Source organism: Parasteatoda tepidariorum, chromosome 7 (assembly GCF_982258835.1).
Source record: "Parasteatoda tepidariorum strain Cologne lab strain chromosome 7, Ptep-v5.0, whole genome shotgun sequence".
Taxonomy (NCBI): Eukaryota; Metazoa; Arthropoda; class Arachnida; order Araneae; family Theridiidae; genus Parasteatoda; species Parasteatoda tepidariorum.
In genome coordinates, this window is record NC_141761.1 from 38,983,773 (window position 1) to 39,005,375 (window position 21,603).

Sequence of the window (21,603 nt, forward strand, 5' to 3'; positions counted from 1 at the left end):
TGTAGTTCAACACCATTTTTATGTAAAATTAGTTGCTACTCCTTTTAGGGTAAAGACATTAATTTAAGATAATAGATATTAATAAAATTTTTTACTGTGTGAAGACTCGTCAACTTCATGTTCCTACCATGCTTTTTTTTATTTTATAAAAACAATATGGCCACCTTGGAGTATTTAATTTCGAATTCCTTTTTTTCAATGTTTTGATACAATATTTAAAGAAAAATAAGCAATTCATATCAACATCTATGTTTTCGAAATAAATTTCGTTTCGTAACGTCATAAGGACACACCCATTTACATTTATGCTTTAAACAATATCTTTTTTTTTATACAGTCGAGCCCTTTGCGTGTTATTTAGAATTTGTGTCGTTTTATCAGTTTTATTTTTTCTTAAAAACTGTATAACTGTATTTACTTACGAGTTTGCAAATTTTCAAAAATTTTGAAATCAAATCTTTTATAACATAATTATTTGTTTATGTTACGTGCATCCATATGGGGGCTGTTTTTAAAGTAAGGGAAAATTGAAAATAAAAACAAGGCGAAAGAAAATTTTCATGAAGCAAATTTATTTTTTGATTTTACGTAGGTATCTCTTTCTTTCAAAATAGTTGCCAAGTTTGCTTAAACACCTATCATACCTTACAACCAAATTTAGAATACTCTCTTCATAGTAACTTGAAACCTGCTTCAATAACCAAGAGGTCATGACCGCTTTTACGTCTTCGTCATCGTTGTACTACTTGCAGCCAAAATAATGTTTGAAACATCGGAAAAGATGAAAAACATTTAGCGCAAGATATGGCCTGTAATGAGGGATGGTGAAAAACTTCCCAGCCAAAAGAGTCCAATATATCTCTTGACTGAGCTGTAGAGAGAGTCATTATGACGGAGTAAAAAAAATTTCTGTCAGCATGTCAGTAGGAAGTTTCGTAAACTGCACAAATCTGCCGGTGAATGTTTGCAACAGACAGGTTTTTTGCCGACTAAAAACGCATCATTAACCGTATCTCATACGCTGCTGATGATTTGTTAAACTTGAAGATACAGGACTGACCGTACAAGGTACCTATACAGCTGTAACTGAGCACAGTTGTTTCCAAGGAATGCCAGGATACGATGTAAGCATTTGTTACACATGCGTCATCTATTAGTGTACACAACAGAACGGCCCTTACTTAAAATACAGCCCTGGTGTGTATATATATATATATATATATATATATATATATATATATATATATATATATATATATATATATATATATATATATATATATATATATATATATATATATATATATATATATATATATATATATATATATATATATATATATATATATATATATATATATATATATATATATATATATATATATATATATATATAAGTCTGAAGTTATCAATAATGTTAATTATTGTACAAACTCGTAGCATATCAATAAAAAACTTTCACAGAATATAATAAACATTATCCTTGCGTGCTTAAAACTTTTTGAGAAAACGGAATTTTTCTGTTTACTTAATTGATTTATGCGAGGAAAATACTCTTGACATTGAGGCAAAATAAAAATTTTAAGCAAAGCTCAATGAACAATTTTTCTCGATTCCTTTTATGGCAACAGATTTTAACTAATGCGTGTTTTTCATCATCAAAGCAACACGAATACATCTGATCTATAGTTATCCTAACTTTAATCGGCGTCAGCTACAGAAACGCTTCGAATACACCTCTCGTGTTTTCTCTTTTTAATGATATGGTCAACCGAGTAAGTCCCTTTAAACTTTTTTTTACAATAGAATGCGGGTGGAAGAAAATGACAGTAATTTAAATAATGTTCAAAAATTTTGTTCATTTGAATATTAGTGCTTTTGTAACTCTGCTAGCGTCTTTGATTTCTAGGTTGTAACCGATATAGAGTTCCATGGTTGCTCTTCGTTCACTCATTTGGACTTTGCTCTTTTTATTTATAATCAGTTTCAGAAAAGGCGTAAGGTAGTAGTATTTTTATGACTCTTACAATATATTTCTAACTCTTAAAAGTGTATCAGCGTAATAAAAAAAAACTTTATATGAAGACATGCTTAAGCTATCAAAATTGCGCAGTAATCTAACAATCAGCGAAATATTTCTTCCCTTATTTCAATTACCAGGAAGAATTTGGTTAAGAAAGTTTTCTCTTTATTAACTAAATTACCAAATTCAGATTATTTTATATATATAAATATATATATGGGTCATTCTCACGAAAACTGTCATTTTTCAGCTCATAAAATCCCAAAAAAGTAAAGTGAATAAAAAGCTCTGAAACTTTTTATATTAATCGAAATATGTAATGTCATTATAAAGAAAGTATATATCCTATAAATTATACTTAATATTTAAATTAATTAATTTTTAAATAATTAATTTATAATTAATTAATTTATAATAATTAATAATTAATTAATTAATTTAATTAATTTAATAAATAAATTAATTAATTTTTTAATTTATTTTTCAAATTAATTAATAAGTAAATTAATTATTTTCACTATTTAAAAAGTGAGGGAATGACACTAATAGTGAGGGAATGATATTTTATTTTAATACATGTTTTTATCTAAGTTACATCTACCTAAAGTTTGAAAATGATAACATACTAAGCATATCTAATATTTATTATAATTTAGTCTTATATATTTAATAGTTTTTACAGGTTTGGGAAATAAAATTGGCTGGCACGGTTGAACAAAAAAAATTTGATAATACACTCATCTTGAATCATTCCCTCACTTCAGCGTCATTCCCTCACTTCATACACTAGTGAGGGAATGACGAATTCAATAAAATTTAAAAATAACAGTTAAAGTCTAATTAATTTCTGAAGCCAATCACATACAATTATATTCACACAAGAAAGCAACATATAATTATCCACTTTCTCGATGAAGTTGTATTTTATTTTACTCTAAAAAATGACATGAGGGAATGACAATTGTAAAAAATTTTACCTGGTTTGATTCATTCAAATTTATTCCACAACAAAGTTTCTATAAGTTGAAGATGGAAACATACTGCAATTTTGTTCTATGATGCCAGTTGTTAACTTCTGAAGTTTTTATTAAAATATTTTTATTCTAAGAAGATTGCAGGTGATAAGAACATTGTTGTGAGAGAATGACGCGAAACACTGGGGACAAAGTTTAAAATAGTGCTGTGTTAATATTTTTATCAGAAATTTAATTTAAAATTGATTTTCTGAATTCTATATTTCAGTATTCTGAAATAAAAAACACGAATTAATAAAAAAAAAATTTTGATTTTAGAAACAATTTTTTTCTTTTTTTAAATCAGCAGTGGGGACAAGTGAGGGAATGACATATTGGTATATTTTAATTACCTAAAATAAATAAAAAATAAAAATTGATAATTTTATTTTTATTCTTTTGTTAGCTTGCATTCTGAAGGACACTTTCCCTGAATTTTTCTTTTTCGTAAGCTGTAAAACAAACATAAAATATACTGGGGACATGAAAATGACTGTTTTTGTGAGAATGACCCATATATATAAATATATGTATAAATATATATATAAATATATATATATATATAAATATGTATATTTATATATATATATATAAATTATATATATATTTATATATATAAATAAAATATATAAATAAAATATATATATATATATATATACATATATATATATATATATATATATATATATATATATATATATATATATATATATATATATATATATATATATATATATATATATATATATATATATATATATATATATATATATATATATATATATATATATATATATATATATATATATATATATATATATATATATATATATATATATATATATATATATATATATATATATATATATATATATATATATATATGTATGTTACGGTGAATGACCGAAATCTGGAGAATGTCAACAATCACATAGTCGCTTTGGTGAATGTCCGAAATATTTGTTAGATACAATTTTATATTAATTTATTCCTTGATATTATTATATTTATTTGATATATTTACATTTATTCTATATTTCAATACTTACTGACTCTAGATTACAAGAAACATCAGTGTTTGGAGTATTGGGCAAATATATACCGGGCAATGGCACTTGACCTTAAAAAAACCCATCAGTGTAGGGTATACCGGGCAGTGGCACTTAACCTTAAAAAAACATCAGCGTAGGTCATACCGAGCAAATGTATACCGGTCAAATGTAAATGTATGGTCCGATACTCCAAACACTGATGTTTCTTCTGATCTATCGACAGTAAGTATTAAAATATCGAATAAATGTAATTATATCCACGAATAATTTCATATCAAATCGAATGTAATAAATATTTCGGACATTCACCAAAGCGACTATGTGATTGTCAACATTCACAGGGGGAAGTCAACAACCACCGATTTCGGTCATTCACCGTAACATATATATATATGTATGTTATGAGAATGATGTTATTTATTCACTTTTTAGTGTCTGTAATGTCGCATGTCAAGAGTTATGTGGGCACATTGTACCAGACAACTACGAAGTACACATTGCACCAAAAAATAATGGTAATTATTTAAAAAATTTGATTTTATTTACTTTAGGTTTACAAAATGACTAAGTAATTTATGCTTATAATTAATTTCAGATAAAAACACTACTATTTATACCTGGTTTCAAGTTATAGACGTTGGAGAAATAAATGAAGGAAAAATGGTTCGTAAATTTTTAATTTTATTGCCTAGAATTTCAGAATATCGAAAATCGAGTTTCCTAGAGAAATGTTTTTCGAGCTAAATGTACTTTGAGTGCTTCATGAATAACAAGTGGTCTAAATAAATTACGCTTTATTAAAAAATTGAGAGAAAATTATTGCAAATTAGTAATTTAGTATAATTTTACAGATCATATATGTAATTTTTTCAGTTTATATAGAGTGTTCAATTGAACCTTTGTTAGAATTTTTGTCAAAAATAAAATTGTAAAAACTTCGATAAGGAGCAAGTAAAGGAAAAAAAAATTTAATATTAGAAATGGATTGGAAATACCGAAATTTAGATATCTGTCACTTAAATTTAGCATTAGTTTTGAAATTTTTGAAAAAAACTATTTTTTTCCAATTGATCTTCAAAATTTTAAGAAAAGCAAATTTTCCACCAATTGAATAGGTGTAAAAATGCGAACTATGCATACTATGCGAAAATGAGAGTATCTTATTCTAATAGCCCATGGTAACAAATTAGGAAATACAGGACGCTGAAAACACTTCGGGTGATGAAGATAATAAAAGAAATAAAGCTATAGGTGGGTACTTTATTTACGTCGCACTAGAGCTGCGCAATGGGCTATTGGCGATGGTCTGGAAAATATTCCTGAGGATGATCCGAAGACACAACATCGCAAGCTCAGATCTTTCAACTTTCGCATCTGGTGTCTCGATAATTGACCACCAGCTATTAACGCATTGCCTCAATTGCCATATTTAAACCCAATAAAATATATTTGAAGATAACTGAAAGTTAGTAAAATGGCATTAAAACGAAAAACTAACTGAAAACTGTATGAATGAAAAAAAAAAGATGAGTTTTGAAGCAGAAATTACAAATAAATAAATAAATAATAGTTAAGTCTATTTGCAGACTTTAAAAAGGATGACAAATGATGCTCTACTAAATTTTTATTTAACAAAAAGTAGAATATATTTTAATAGGTGGAGATTTTTTATAAGTGAACGATTTGTGAGATGGAATGTAAACTTTTTGATTATAGATTTCTAAAAAATAATAATTTGCTTTGTTTTTAAAATATTACATGCAGATTTGCTGAAAACAGAACATAAATCTAGTAATTAAATATTCATACTAAAATATTCATTTTAATTACCGTGTAGAACCATATTTTGTAGAAAGTCGCAAGTGTACTAACACTTTTGAGAGCCACTGTATACATTTTTTAAAATCTTCTTTAATTGATTAGAGCTTAATCGGAAAAAGGATAAAGGAGATTTCTTTGCCAAGTATAAGTTTTGTTTACTTTTTTTAAAATTCATTTTAAGAACAATTAAAAATTACAGATAGTGTATCCATTTACATACCTGGGTAATTATGATCTATATTTTAATTCTGTGCACCTGATGCGATTACTCCCACTATTACATTAAATGAATATGTTTGAGTGGAAGTAATTTTTTGTTGTTATTTTAGGATTATTTGTTGCACGTTTTCGTTACAAATATTTGGAATGATACCAGACTAAATCTAGAAGAATTTAAGAGTCAGAAGAAAGCAACTATATTATACGAAGGTTGCACTAATTATATCTGGACACCAGACATATTTTATGAAACAGCAAAAGAAATAAAAACATTTGAAAAAGAATCCACCAGTACTTTGTTAAAAGTATTATCTGATGGGTCCATTTATTTATCGAAGAGGTAAATGCATGACATCTTTCGTTCAATTGCAATTATTTTTGCATGCAGCGATAAAAATAACAAAATTCAGTTTATTTATGAAGTTTGCTTGTAAGTATTAAATAAATAATCCCTAATGGCGGTAAGATATTACTAGATTAAAAACTAAAGCGGTAAGATATTACTAGATTAATAACTTCATTTGCTTCAAAAATATAAAAAAGTAGTTAACAGTCGACATGTTTCAGGAGTTCGAAAACAGGTGCCCATTTTTTCCAGACATGAATGAGAAGAAACAAAAGTGATTGAAAGTATAAAATGAAAAGTTGCCAACGAAAAAAGGGAAAAATAAAAGTGAGAAACAAAATTAGAAAAATCCACTGTAGCCGAGACGGAAATGAAAAATAGAACAGAAAACCTCAGTTGCCGGGAGGGTAAAATCCATCAGTGTAAAATCCATTTCCACCAGTTATGGAGAGGTAGGGAGGAACTAATGTAGTTAACAGAAAATAAGCATTCATATGAAGAAGAAAAAAAGAAAAAAAAAAAAAAAAAAACAGATTGCAGACCATTAAGATTACCTGATGTAAAAGGGGTGAAAATAAATTTAATATTGTAGAAATTGAATTTATGCCAACGATTCCATAAATGTCAATGATCGATGATTTCTCAAATTCTTAATAAATGACGCGATAGATATGGCAAGTTTTCATTTTATACATCTAATCACTTTTTTTTTCTCCTCCACGTCTGGCAAATTTTGAAAACGTACCCCTGTTTTTGAGCACTTGAAATGTGTTGATTGTTATTTCCTATTTATATATTCTTGTAGCGAAAGGAGCTTCAAATAAAGTAATATTGTTTGTAAATGGTTGAAGGGTAAAAAAGTTTTTTGCTTTTGTATAAAAATTGAGTATAATTGAGTGATTGGGTATAAGAATTGAGTATTTGCGAGTAATTGGGTATAAAAAATGACTATTGATCTGAATTTCAGGTGAAATATTTTAATTTAAATTCAAAGGTATCAGAAGATTTGTGGAAAATGTGCAATATTTTTGATTATTCTAAATATTTGAGAAATTTATTGTTTTAAAAACATGTTCACAAGCACTTAAGAGAAGACTGTTTGAAGAAAATGAAAATTTTAAGCATTTTTTTTTTAAATATTGCTTTTCCGTCAAAATCAATTCTGAATCAGTTTGATTTAATTTTCATAAGACACGCTAAGAGAAAATTAAACTAAATTTGGGGTTTTATTTGTCAGCATACAATATTTTCCCAATAATTGTGAAAGAATAACTATTTTAATAACAATAGATTAAATATCTGAAACGAATAATAAAACCTACATATTTATAAACAATGACTAAGATTCTGGTATTTCTGCTGTTAAATGCATTATTGAAAAATTCGTAAAAAAGTAACTTATTTTTATCTTATGCTCTTTTGGTGAATAGAGCACGCAAGAAACTACTATGAATAAATAATCATAAATTGTTCTTTTTTCGTGCCAAAAAAGTTTTGTTTTTAAACAGTAGTTACTGATGAAAGAAAATTATAATTTCAGATATTGGTTTCGGGCAAGTTGCCCAATGTATTTGCAAGATTACCCTTTTGATATTCAGAAATGTAAATTTCTCATTTCATTACGTAAGTATAAAACATATTTTTATAAAATTCAGTATAAAATATGTTTATTATCATGAAATATGCATATTTTAGTTAGGTATTGAAAACATGTAGTGACAAATTATTTTTTTCTTAGAGTGGAATTTAACCTGGAGGCATAATCAGGTCATAATTAGTTTATTGACTTTATAAACAATTACCGTTTTTGGCAAAAAAACTTAAAATGGTCATCAGTAGATAGAGTGATTTAATGTCTTTGACGTTTTTTTAATACTTTTTTCGAAATAAAAAATTTTTGCCCCTAATTTCACCATATTCAGATGAGAAGGAGCCTAAAATCCAGTTACAAATATGTGAAACCATAATTAGAAGTTTAATTAAAAAGATGAAAATGTACCAACAAAGTAAAAGAAAGGACGGAAAGCATTTCTCAGATGTCTTGCTTCATACATAATTCAAACATTTCTACTTTAATCTCAAATATAATTGTGGCTTTAAATAAAATTAAATTACGTTTCTGGGATTAAAAATTTCCACTTTTGTTGGTACAACTTTTTAATGTAAAATTGAGTTAACATTTTTCATTGGATTGAAATTTTGTTACAAAAAATTTAGCAGCATGTTAAAATTATGTTGTATTAAAAATAAATTTCTTCTTAAAAATATTCAAGGAATGTCTCCTTATCGGAAATGTATATCTGTTTTAATTTTTTAATTTGGATAATCGGACAGAAATTTCATTTCTTAAAAAGTTAATTTTAACAATAAATAAATAAATGAATAAATAATAGTATAACCAATAATGGTTACATTAGTTTTGAACCCGGTAGTGAATCACAGCTGATGCTTGATGAAACTTTTTCCTAAACGCAATATTTACGGGGTGTCCTAAATTAAGTTGACGGTTTTTAAAAATTTACAGAAAAACTGGTAGAATTTAAAAAAAAAAACAAATTTCAGAAATTCACGTCAAAGAACAATAAATTTTCATTCTAGAATTCCTGGGTTCAATTTAATATTTTTCTGGTTGTCACGTCTGTACTTACGAAGCGCGCAAATCAAAAAAAGAAAAGTAAATGGAAATCAAATCAGAATTTTTAATAGGAAAAAAAAAACGCATTACTCAATTTTCAAAACGTTTACTATCAGACGCTCTGACATGTTGTGATATGATTTTGAATTATTTCTTTCTGATAAAAAATGTTTGCTATTCATTTCACTGTTTGTTGAAAAAGTTTTGAACTAAAACATGAAATTCTAGAAAAAAAATATATGTCCTATCTCCAGAATTTTCAAAAAGATTTTTTACCCCTTCATCGTTTTCTTGCTATAAATTTTTGAAAACCGTGAATATAAATATGAACCCTCTGTATCCTTTTCGACCGTGGCATATACGTTTTGCACTCTTTGGAATAAATGAAAGATTTCTATTGTAAGATATTTATACTCATTTATTGATAACTGAAATTATTAACGTCACATTATATCAAAGAGAGGTTTTAAATCATTTGATATGTTTTGAAAACGTCTACTAATTCTATGTGGGAGTTTTTGTGTTGTTTTTCGTTTACGCACTGTGAAAAAAATTCGGTTAAACTGCGTAAAATTTATGGCAGAAAAGTTGTCAGAGATTATCTTTTTTTTTTTTTACGGAAAAAAGCACATTGACAAAAAATTTCTGTTACAAAACACTACGGATAATATTTGTACGTATCAGATATTTCCGGCCAATCACGGAATAACTGAGAAATTTAGCATGAAAGTAGCTGTGTATACCCTCTGGTTTGAATAGTGAGACAGATTTATAAAATTTTGATTAGATTTCAATTATTCCATTGTTTGTGTGATTTTCCGCGCGATTTTTGAGGTGTTGAAAGAATCGACTGTGAATTTTTGTTTTTTTCCATCGATAAGTTTAGACGCCCCGAAGCGGGACTCAAACACTAGGCTTTCCTGGTATAAGGACAAGTTCTTGCATACCAAACATATCGGTCGGCATCTGTTTCAATGCATCGAATTACTCGCTGCTGCTTTGTTACCAAAGTCTTTCATATTCAAAACTGAAAAAATATGTACCCAATCGATGCAATCTATACGAATGGTTTCAGATTTTAATTGTTAACAAAAAAAAAATGTCTCATTTTGACGGATTACAATTTAATTTAATTGTAAATTGCTGTAGTTTTAGAGAACAAAACTTTTTTGCAGGGAAGCTGCAGAATTATTGAATTTTTTTAACGGAAAATTTTTACAGTCTGCTTAAAACTGGACTATAGTTATAATCTCGCCAAAACTGAGGGTGGCAAGTATATTGAGTATTTAAATGTGGTAGATATGTGTTGAACTGGGATTCATAAAAATATTAAAACAATTTTTACTAGTATTCAGAGGAAAATGCCACTCTAAAGTGTTTTGTTAATGTTTCTATATGTAATTACTTCAAATGCTACACAAAAAGTTTTATAGATATTTATTGTACATGTTTTGAAATTCAAACATTTTAAATTGATAACTGATGGATCCTCTTGAGAGCAAATAAAATAAACTATCTGAAATCAATGTGAATTTAAAAACTTTTAAGGAAATACGAGATTTATAGAAGTAGTAGTGTGTTAGTATGTTAGAATTGATTAATTTCTCTAAAATTGACTTATGCTTATAAAGTAAAAGCAAATTCAAATTTAAAAACGCTTGTGATTTTGCGAAAATTAAAAGCGTCAGTAGTATAAGAAATAGCAAGGTGATAGTATAGGGAATTGCAAAACTAGCAAAGAAATATGTATAGATTTTAACAACACAGTTAAGAGAAAAACAATACTTGAAAAGATATTTAGTGTCATTACCCTTAAAGTTGATATAATATAAAATCTTTAAAACTTTCTTACAATAGTGGTCCATTTTTATTAATTTATGAAGAGTTCCTAATTTTGAATAGAGCTGCACAGTTTTTTTAGAAAAAAATATTTGCTATCACTCATGGAAGTTACAAAAATTAATAAAAGACACCGAAATTTTATTGAAGAAATTATTTTTTGGAAATTTTTTAAGGAAAATGCTACTTATATCATTTAAATTGACAAAAGCAAAGTATATGTATTCTGGTTTATTTAGGTAGATTGTATGTATAGATGTATTAGGTGATTAAGGTAGAAAATAAATTCCAAATAAAAAATTCCATCTGACATGAAATTTACAGTTTTGAAAAAAATCCACAAAATGTTCTTTTAAAATAAAAACATTAACTATTCTTAATTTTAAGCCGAATAATAATTAAAACTGCTTTAGAGTCTTTAAGAATCTGAATTTTATTGACAAGAAAAACTAAAAGGGATAATTGATTCAAATTCAAAAACGTAACCGGGAAGGGTTCCTCCTTAGTATAATATTTTACTAGAGTTAAACACATAAACTTCTCCGGTTATAAATTTTTTACATTTATTATTAGATCATTCGATGAAAAAGTTAACCCATCGTTGCTGTACTGAATGACAACAAGTAGATATTTTTTTCTGATATTTATTGTTGCTGCATGGATTCTATTTCAGTGACTTCTGATGACGTGTCACAGTTGAGTTGGGTTGGTAATGAGAACAGTCCATACAAAAATGCGTACAAATCTTGTGAAATGATCAGACAGCCTGAACTACTATTATTTCACGTAAGCAAACCAAAAGCTTATTTCATGACTGAAACTTTGTCTGAAGGTATGTAACGCCAATTTTTTCACAATGTAGGACTGTAAAAATGTATTTTTTGTGGTTGAATTTTATTTTTAATTTATTTTTCTGTTAAAATGCTTCTTAAAAATATTATTGGAAACAATTAATTTTCTGTTCGTTACTGATAAATTCAACTCCCTGAATATCATACCTATTGAAAATTAAACTCAATAGTTTATAAAATGAAATTACATAGAACTGATTTGAAGGAATTTAATGGAGATTCTAATGAAATTTGGTATGTAACGTAGATTAGATAATACAAGTATATACCACAAATAAAATACAAATCATATGATTCAAATAAAATAATCACTATACAGCTATAAAGCACATTCACCAATCTAGCGTAATACTCAAAGAGGTCAAAAGGTGTGATCCAAGGTTACAAAATAAAAAAGAACAAACAATTATTTTAGATAGTATATAGCTTCTCTTTTAAACATGCAGGTCTTGCCACACGATCTCATATTGAAATAAATCGAATATCAAATCATATCGAAGTTTCAATTGCTCTTACTTGTTCAGGAACGTTTACTTGTTTAACTTGTTACTTGTTTAACTTGCTCTTCTTGGAACCTCTCAAGTTCTCAAATATGCTCTTTTATGTTCTGATCTGAAGTCTTGGCTGAACATTCCAGAAAATAGTCGATCAGATGTGTTCGATGTGTTCTCAATTTGTCGCCATTGATTGAGAAACAAGGTACATATGCGAAACAAACATAGGGCTCAAGGACTAATGTTTTCACTTTCGAACTGGAAAAAGTACCATTTTCAAACATGAAGAGGTGTGCCGCCATTCAATGCGAAGCCTGCTGAGACTATTAAATTCTAGAACGCATCACTCCATGTCATGACAAAAAGCTCAATATATTGAGTACTGGGGAGCAGAGAGTGGACCCCTAGATCCTATTTTTACGCGAATATTAGAACCATTAAAATTAAGAACTCACTATCTGCCCTGAAATATGAGAAATTTATGAATATAAGAGCAGTGGTTTGATGGTCTGGGCATGCCTTGAGTAGAATGGTCGTACACTCTTTCATGTTTTAGAGACTCTTAGCTGGTTTGAGGTATACGGATAATGATTTGAAGACCAATGCTTGCTTCTTAAGAGTGAAATTAGTCATGTCTTAGTTTTTAATGGATGATAAGGACAATGTGAGCTCATCTGGTTGACAAATTTTTGAAAAGGGAAAATATTTACCAGAGGGACTGGGCAGCCAAGTATTTCAACATAAACCTTATTAAGCATATTTGAGATATTTTGGGAGTTATAACTTGCAACTCCCCTTTGAAAACCTTCTAGGGGCAGAAAAGAGCGTAGCTGGAATATTGGAAACATTTGCTGTTGGAACTTCTAAACTGCTTTATTTGCAGCAATTAACCACTTTGTAAGACCTGTAAGAGGGTTCTAAAACTCTCAGTAACCCATTTTTTGTTTAATTCTGTGACCTCTGTTTCAAACCATCCGAGTTTAGACGAGTATCACGCTACCTGCTAAAGAAGTATCTATATTATGTAAAACGCTTATGTGTACGTGGTTACAAAACCGAGCATTTAATAAATAAATAAAGAAAATCACGGAACTTTTTTTTCACGTGTTAGTAAAAAGCAGAAACGAATTCCTTTGAATCTAAATGGTTTCATTTTTACATGTTGAAATAGCAACGAAGAGCTGCAAGGCGAGTTTAAAAATTCTATTGAAATTTTTTTTTTTGCATGCACATATGCTGCTATAATATGAATAATCTCTTTCAGGCATTTAATTGCACAATACCTTACTTACACTGCACAATACCTTATTTTTCGCTTGCTTTATTAGTGTGATCTTTTTAATATTTTTAAACATTTTACAACTTTATTCAACTTATTTCAAATATCGAATACCACTTTAATTTTAAACCGTTTTTATGATTATTCTTATACTCTTCTTTGGTCCTTATACATTTTACAGCTCTGCGATTAAAAAGAGAACTTGTAACTGTTGTCATTTTAAACACTTATGTAATCCAGAAAATTTTTTAAACTTTTTGGAATTTCAAATTAATATAGAAATGTATATATTTAGAGTTGGGTAACGATAAATCAAATATACACTTAAAATTTTGTATAGCGAGAAGTTATATGACCCAAAATTTTATTCTAAAAATAAGTTTTCCGAACAATATACGAAGCTAGACGGAAGTGACGTAACAATGAGCCAGCGAAGCAATCCGCAAGGGAATCTATAAGCAGTTCTGGGGATAGGTGAGCATTAGCAAGAACGGGGAGGAATCTCTTACTTTTATTTGCATTTTACCAACGTATGCTCTTGCGTATGCTCAACGTATGCTCAACGTATTTCCTAAAAATTATCATATATCCTGTAGTTTTGAAGATAATTGACCCACACTAGAAAATGATCTTATTTTTAAGCACCGGTATTTCGATGTGGTACTCAAATTGAAACTGCATTATAAAATATTGTTGGCAAGACTATTAACTAGACTAAGACTATTAACCTTAACTTCCTTTTTTTTAAAATTAAAACTACCATTAGGTATAGAAAAATAAGTTTTATCGATCACGCAAGTTGTTTCAACTTTAGTGAATTAAGTTTTCTTAAAATGTCGCTTTCAACTTAATGACTTATTGATAAATCAATAGCAGTTGGGGACATATTTTTGTGCATCTCGAAATTTTTCTTTCTTCGAGTTATTGCTATTGTTGCACGGGTGCGATATTTATGTATGTAAAAAAGTATTGAAAAGTAATTCGAAGCTTTAATGATGATTTTAAATCACGCTATCTTTTTTAACATTGTTATACACAGATGCATAATTTGTATCTTACTAATTTTAAAAGCAACCTTTATAAATATGGAAATGTACTAATCAATAGTTTTTGAAAATAACAAAAGGAGAGATATACGTTGTATTATTAAATATTTATTTATTTAAATTTCCATGTTTCTACCTATATAAACATAGAAGATTATTAATCAATAATTTCTGTAATTTACAATAAGAGAAAAATACCTCACATTATTAAATATTTATTTAAAAAAAAACCTATTTTAAATAAAAAAATCCAAAAATAACAGACATCTGTTATCTGAACTTCTACGAAGACATCAGGTAGATCTCGAATATTAAGAAATTAGACCGTGACGTATACTTCCGGTAAGTTACTTCATTTGATGTTAAGAAATGGTACTAAAGTGAAATATATGATTTAAAAAAGTTTTGCTCCTTTTCAACACAAAAAGACAATAAATAAAATCTTGTGTGACCCATTAACTCAAAGTTATTGTGTTTTTCCCGGTTATTATATTTAGCAGCTATTTATATTTGAAAAAGAATTGAAATGAACGAAGTAAATTTTATCTATCTATATAAAAAATAATGTCGTGTGTGCGTGTGTTTGTCCTTCATAGACTCCTAAACCAACCGACCGAAAGCTGTGAAACTTGGCATACTGATAGTTCAAAGCACGAGGAAGGTCACTGTCGACATGAGAACATTCTATGACGAACCATTTGAATGGGCTGAGCAAAAAATAAAAAAGAATTTTCTGATTGATTAAACGTTAGCCATTGTTTTATATTCAAGGATTCAATTTTTCATATATTCAAAGATAAAATCAGCTATATTTGCTGGCTAATGGCTCTATTTGATCAAAAAATAGTCACTGGTGCTGGTTTGATAAGAATTCTACATATTCCGTAGATTCACAAAATATTTTTTCCAGTGGCAGCAACGATAGTTTATTAATATTTTAATTAACGAGAATTAAAAGAAATTTGTTCTTTCACTAATAAATATTTTAGCAGTAAATTAAAGGTTAGATTGAGATGACTACGCTCCAAAATCAATATCAAGTTCTGATAAGAATTCTACTTTTTTTTAAAATTTCGGCTTCAGTTGGTAGTTACTGACAAATATATTTTTCACAACACTTAAATGTTGAAGGGTTATGCAATAAATACCAATACTAATGTAATATATACTAATGTAGGTATAAAATATGATATATTTGGTAATGATTAAAACAGAACCAATACTAAGCAATTTAAATATTTTTGATATTTTTGAATGGAGTGTTTTATGTGTGTGCAGAAATTTCGAAAACGTAATAAACCAACACATAAAAAATTATTAAAAATAAAAAATATTTTCCGATTGCAAAAAAATGCTTTGAGATATAACAAAATGACTTTAAAAGTCCATATTAAAAAAAAATTACAAGTTCATCTTCGTGTAAATTTTGTACAGCATTAAACTTCGATAACTTAACAATCTTAAAAGTATCAAAGCAATTAGTTCGAAACAATAACGTTTTTTAAATTTCTAATTTCTTTGTACCCTAATTAACCAGTATAGTACCTGCGAAAGAAGAATGTAGTATGTCAGCATGATTTTGTGCCACTGGAGTAGAAAAAGATCGTTTCATATATGATACCGTGAACCACGAGGAGGAAATCACGTGATAACGTGTTTGTGATCACGGTCCTGAAGAAGTTAAAATATAGCTGTTAGCTTAGCTTTTGCAAAATTTATAATTTAAAACAATTTATATATATACATATATATAAATATATATATATATATATATATATATATATATATATAAATATATATATATATAAATATATATATATATATATATATATATATATATATATATATATATATATATATATATATATATATATATATATATATATATATATATATATATATATATATATATATATATATATATATATATATATATATATATATATATATATATATATATATATATATATATATATTTAAATGCTGTATGTGTGTCTGTATTTCTTTAAATTTTTAAGTTTATACTTTTTATAGGTAACTATACAAGTTTGATTGCCGAGTTTACTTTGATTCGTCTTTTGAGTGGAAGTGTTATTAATACATTCATACCTTCTACTATGATTGTGATCATGAGTTTTGTTGGTTTTTGGCTGCAAGTAGACGCAGTTCCTGCAAGAGTAGCTCTCTGTGTTACATCACTTCTGACACTTATTACTCAGGTAATAATTAGGTTCATAATTTTTTCTCAAAAAAGGAGCAATACTTAATATTTAAATAAATTAGTCACTTTTTTTCAAACATTACTCTCTGTGTGAGATATAGTACATCAAAATTAATAAACTAAAAAAAAATTCTTAAATTGTACGTAAATTTAGTTACGGTTAGTTATACATAATTTAACGTAATTTATGATATAATTTTCTAAATTTTTTTTTGAAACTTTTACTCTTAAAATATATGAATTTGGAAAATAAACTTGGTTGAAACATTTCTGAATATTATTTAAAGTTTTTAATGAAAAGTTTTAGAATATTCCACCAACAGAAGTGCCATGTTTGCGAACTTTAAATGCATCTTAATTTAAATTTAAAAATATCAAACAGTTCAAATAGTTTTTGTCAGAATATCACTTGGTGTTATTTATATTTACTGACTTAATGTTAGTGTGCTATTTTTGTTGACTATTTTTAAAAAAACAATTTTTTAAAAATTAAAAGCTAGTTGTTACGGACGTAACACGATACGTAATAATAAGCATAAAACAAATGTATCCTTAATTAAGTATCAAGTGAAATATTCTCTCTACTGAAGGTCCGTTTTACGCTCATTTTAAAATCAGAAAATCCACGTTTCTAAGCTGTTTTTATATGTGGTATGCATCTAAAAATAACGTAAATAACTGCATCCATTTGTCCTAATATAGTGTTGAAATAAGGAATTTTTATTTTTTAATAAACATTTACATGTTTATAATATTTTTTGTATGAAGAAAATAATTTCAGTTTTGAGTTAGAATAAATTCTTTCAAGTCAGATTATTTCATAAATTTATATTTTTCAGTAAACGAAGCTTCTCCCTTGATAATTTTAGCAAAAGTCATAGCAGTTCAATCAGAAAATAATTTTATATTTATGTAAAACTGAATGGGTATTACAAAAACACATAGATCCTCATATTTATAAAAAAACAGTCAAAAGGGCCAACTCGAAAAATTATGCAGAGCAGTATTATTTTATATGAAAAAAGAAAAGATAAATAGTAATAATTTATGACGCTTTGTTTTACAGGTGTATCAATACAGACAACAACTTCCAGCTGTAAATTATTTAAAGGCTATGGACATATGGTTTTTTGTATGTATATTTATGGTGTTTTCTACACTAGTTGAGTTTGCCATAAGTTACAATATGTGCTTTGGGAAAAGCTTCAGTTGCCGAGGAAAGGTAGTAAGTGAACTTTTTTAAAAAATAGCTATTACAGAAGTTAAAAAAATTCCTTTTGATATGTAAAAATAAAATATAGTCAGAAAAATATGGTATTGGTTTCGTCTTATTCCTCCATATGATGGTGACATTTAGTGGTAAGTCTGGCAATCTAAGATTGACGTAGAGTAATCCACTTTCTGCCATTGCTACGCAATTCTGATGTACAAACCAATTCTGATGTCATAATTTTAATGTAGATTATATGACTAGCAAAATAATTATCGAATAAAGTAAGTGATTTTTCCACATATGTACTGTTATTTGTAAGAAAATTTCAAATTTAAATAAGTATTATCACTTTAAAATAAACAAAAATAAGAAAAATATTTTTCAAACGCAGAGAAGCAATGAAGGAGAAAACAATTTGTTTTTTGTTCTTAAGAGATTACACTGGGAAACAAATTATTTTTCGCATTCTGGTGCATGCGATTTCTTAACAGATTTTGGATATTCTTACGTCACACGTCACTGATTTAAAATCTGCAATCGGTTTCTCTCTCCAAACTACGGTTTTTTAAAATGTTAATTTTAGTTTCTTTTTTCAAAACGTACAAGTTTAAAAACGTTATACATAACAGGAGATCACCAAATCTTGCTATAAACATCTAGAGGAGTTAGGGCTCATCATCAGAAACAAAATTGTATAGATAACCATGCCCGGAACTGTCACCATCTGCCGTTAAAGCCGCTTTCTATTTCGAACTATGCTTCTAAACAGGTCGTATCAGGGAAGCGTCCTTACCCGCGCATGACGACAGTTTCGGGCATGGTTTTTTTTGCAATTTTAATCCTGATGATGAGCCTTACCTTCCCTAGAAATTTGTTGCAACATTTATATGCAACGTTTTTAAACTTGTACATGTGGACGGAAAACAAAAAAAACTAAGAATGTCATTCAAGCAAAACTCTGCAGCCTTAAGAGCAAAAATAATTTCAAATTTATTCCCCATACAAGAATCAGACAAGAGATAGGGTTTGTATAAAAGGGACCAAGAGTCTCTTACTCTTGAAACTCTTAAGCTTTAAGAGCAAAAATTATTTCAAATTTATTCCCCATACAAGAATCAGACAGGAGAAGGGGCTTGTATAAAAGGGATCAAGAGTCTCTTACTCTTGAAACTCTGCAGCTTTAAGAGCAAAAATAATTTCAAATTTATTCCCCATACAAGAATCAGACAGGAGAAGGGGTTTGTATAAAAGGGATCAAGAGTCTCTTACTCTTAAAACTCTGCAGCTTTAAGAGCAAAAATAATTTCAAATTTATTCCCCATACAAGAATCAGACAAGAGAAAGGGTTTGTGTAAAAGGGACCAAGAGTCTCTTACTCTTGAAACTCTTAAGCTTTAAGAGCAAAAATTATTTCAAATTTATTCCCCATACAAGAATCAGACAGGAGAAAAGGTTTGTATAAAAGGGACTAAGAGTCTCTTACTCTTGAAACTCTGCAGCTTTAAGAGCAAAAATTATTTCAAATTTATTCCCTATACAAGAATCAGACAAGAGAAAGGGTTTGTATAAAAGGGACCAAGAGTCTCTTACTCTTGAAACTCTTAAGCTTTATGAGCAAAAATTATTTCAAATTTATTCCCCATACAAGAATCAGACAGGAGAAGGGATTTGTATAAAAAGGATCAAGAGTCTCTTACTCTTAAAACTCTGCAGCTTTAAGAGCAAAAATAATTTCAAATTTATTCCCCATACAAGAATCAGACAAGAGAAAGGGTTTGTGTAAAAGGGACCAAGAGTCTCTTACTCTTGAAACTCTTAAGCTTTAAGAGCAAAAATTATTTCAAATTTATTCCCCATACAAGAATCAGACAGGAGAAAGGGTTTGTGTAAAAGGGACCAAGAGTTTATTCCCCAGTATTAGTTGAGGAGAAAATAATTGTTTTTTTTTGCCAGACGAAATTTGTAAGGGGTCATCACTTTTTAAAGACGAAGTGGGGGATTTTTGAAGGTGACAAAAGTTTATTACATTAGTGATGCACCCTAAATTCTCGGTCTTTGGTTTGACTAAATTATTTTAAAGATTTTATACATTTTAGTAAATTTTAAAACTTAATTCTAAAAATTACTTTATTTTTATCACTTTTTACTTTTAGATTTGAATTAGTAATTTTGCTTAATTAGTGTTAAATTTTAATTAATTTTTGAAAATAATTGTAGCTTCTATTATCATCAGTCATTAGCTCCAGCTGGAATATGAGTACTCTAACTACTCGGAATGTAGTCGAAATTCTGATTCATACTAAGTTTCATTTGGTGATAAGGATAGCATAATTTTTATGAAGAATTTTTCAGTTTTAAATACAAAAGCTTGAAATTTGATAAGAATAAGAATTAAAATGAAATGATTTGGAACATAAGTAGAAATAAATTTTTTTTTAATTGGAATAAAAACTCTTTTAATAAGTGGCATACAGAAAAAAGTACATTTCTATCTTGGTTAATTAATTTATTATTTTTATTTTTAATTTTTGCATTATCTAGTGTTAAAACTCTCCGCACGTGAGTAAAAGATGGCTATTTTAATTATTTCAATGAATAATTGAAGATGAATTTAAATAAGGTAAACTTGTAAAGATGCCCAAGTCTGTGGCTTTATGGGGGAAAATGCAGATGATGTATGGAAAAAAGTTATTGGGAAAATAGAATATCTATTTCAAAAACGAAAGTTTTTTTTGACCTAAATGTCAAGTAATAGACTAATATTAAGGAAGAAACTTCACTATATTTGTGTATAGTTATTACTTGTACACACACTTTTTTTGCAGGTCTTTAATTATATTTTTGTTTCTCTGATTAAGAACTAATTGAATGCAATATTTCAAAAAAGATGATTGTCTTTTTTCAGAAGATTGGAATATATCAATAACTCATTACAATATTTTCGAAGATTTCAAAAGAATACTTTTTTCCTTACATTCATGAAATTAACAATTTAATAAGGCAATTGAGTTTAAAAATATACTTACAATAGTTTTTTGTGTTAAAGTATTATTAATTGAAATTATTTTTATTGCAGAAATCAAAAGAGGTAACCCAGATTGTTGACAATAATAGGAATAAGAAAGAATCCGAAAATGCTAAGTGGCTTGTTGTAAAAAATGCAGGGTCAATCTCTACTTCTTCTCGGCCTTCAAGTCAAAGTAGTAGCAAATCAGAAGAAACACATTTAACTTCCGCAAGAAATGGGTTTTCTCTGACTGATAATTACAGCAAATTCTTATTTCCGTTTAGTTTTTTCCTATTTGCTTCAGTATATTGGACTTATTACTTATCAATTTATAACACAAGATTAAATAAATTATAAATTTCATAAGTAAAATGGAATTCATTTCACCTAAATAAAGTTTGAGTAGTTGCATATATTTTTATTTCAATTCTATTTAACAATCAAAAAGTAAATTTTAAAGGAGTTGTCTTAGCCTTATTTAATATTTTTGAAGAAAATGGTGACAAAATAGTTTCAATGAAATAAGCGTCTATTTTTAGATATT

General features: G+C 27.7%; 1 protein-coding gene across 1 annotated transcript; it reads left to right on the forward strand.

Moving 5' to 3' along the window:
• The first annotated feature begins 1,652 nt into the window (after positions 1–1,652).
• On the forward strand, positions 1,653–21,471 carry LOC107447045 (gamma-aminobutyric acid receptor subunit alpha-2). The gene is made up of 10 exons (XM_087168656.1): positions 1,653–1,775; positions 1,910–2,002; positions 4,521–4,603; positions 4,684–4,751; positions 6,239–6,468; positions 8,015–8,097; positions 11,622–11,780; positions 16,653–16,837; positions 17,906–18,064; positions 21,129–21,471. The coding sequence occupies exons 2-10, from the start codon at positions 1,932–1,934 to the stop codon at positions 21,414–21,416; spliced, it is 1,326 nt and encodes a 441-aa protein (XP_087024782.1). The 5' UTR covers positions 1,653–1,775; positions 1,910–1,931; the 3' UTR covers positions 21,417–21,471.
• Positions 21,472–21,603: the final 132 nt, after the last annotated feature.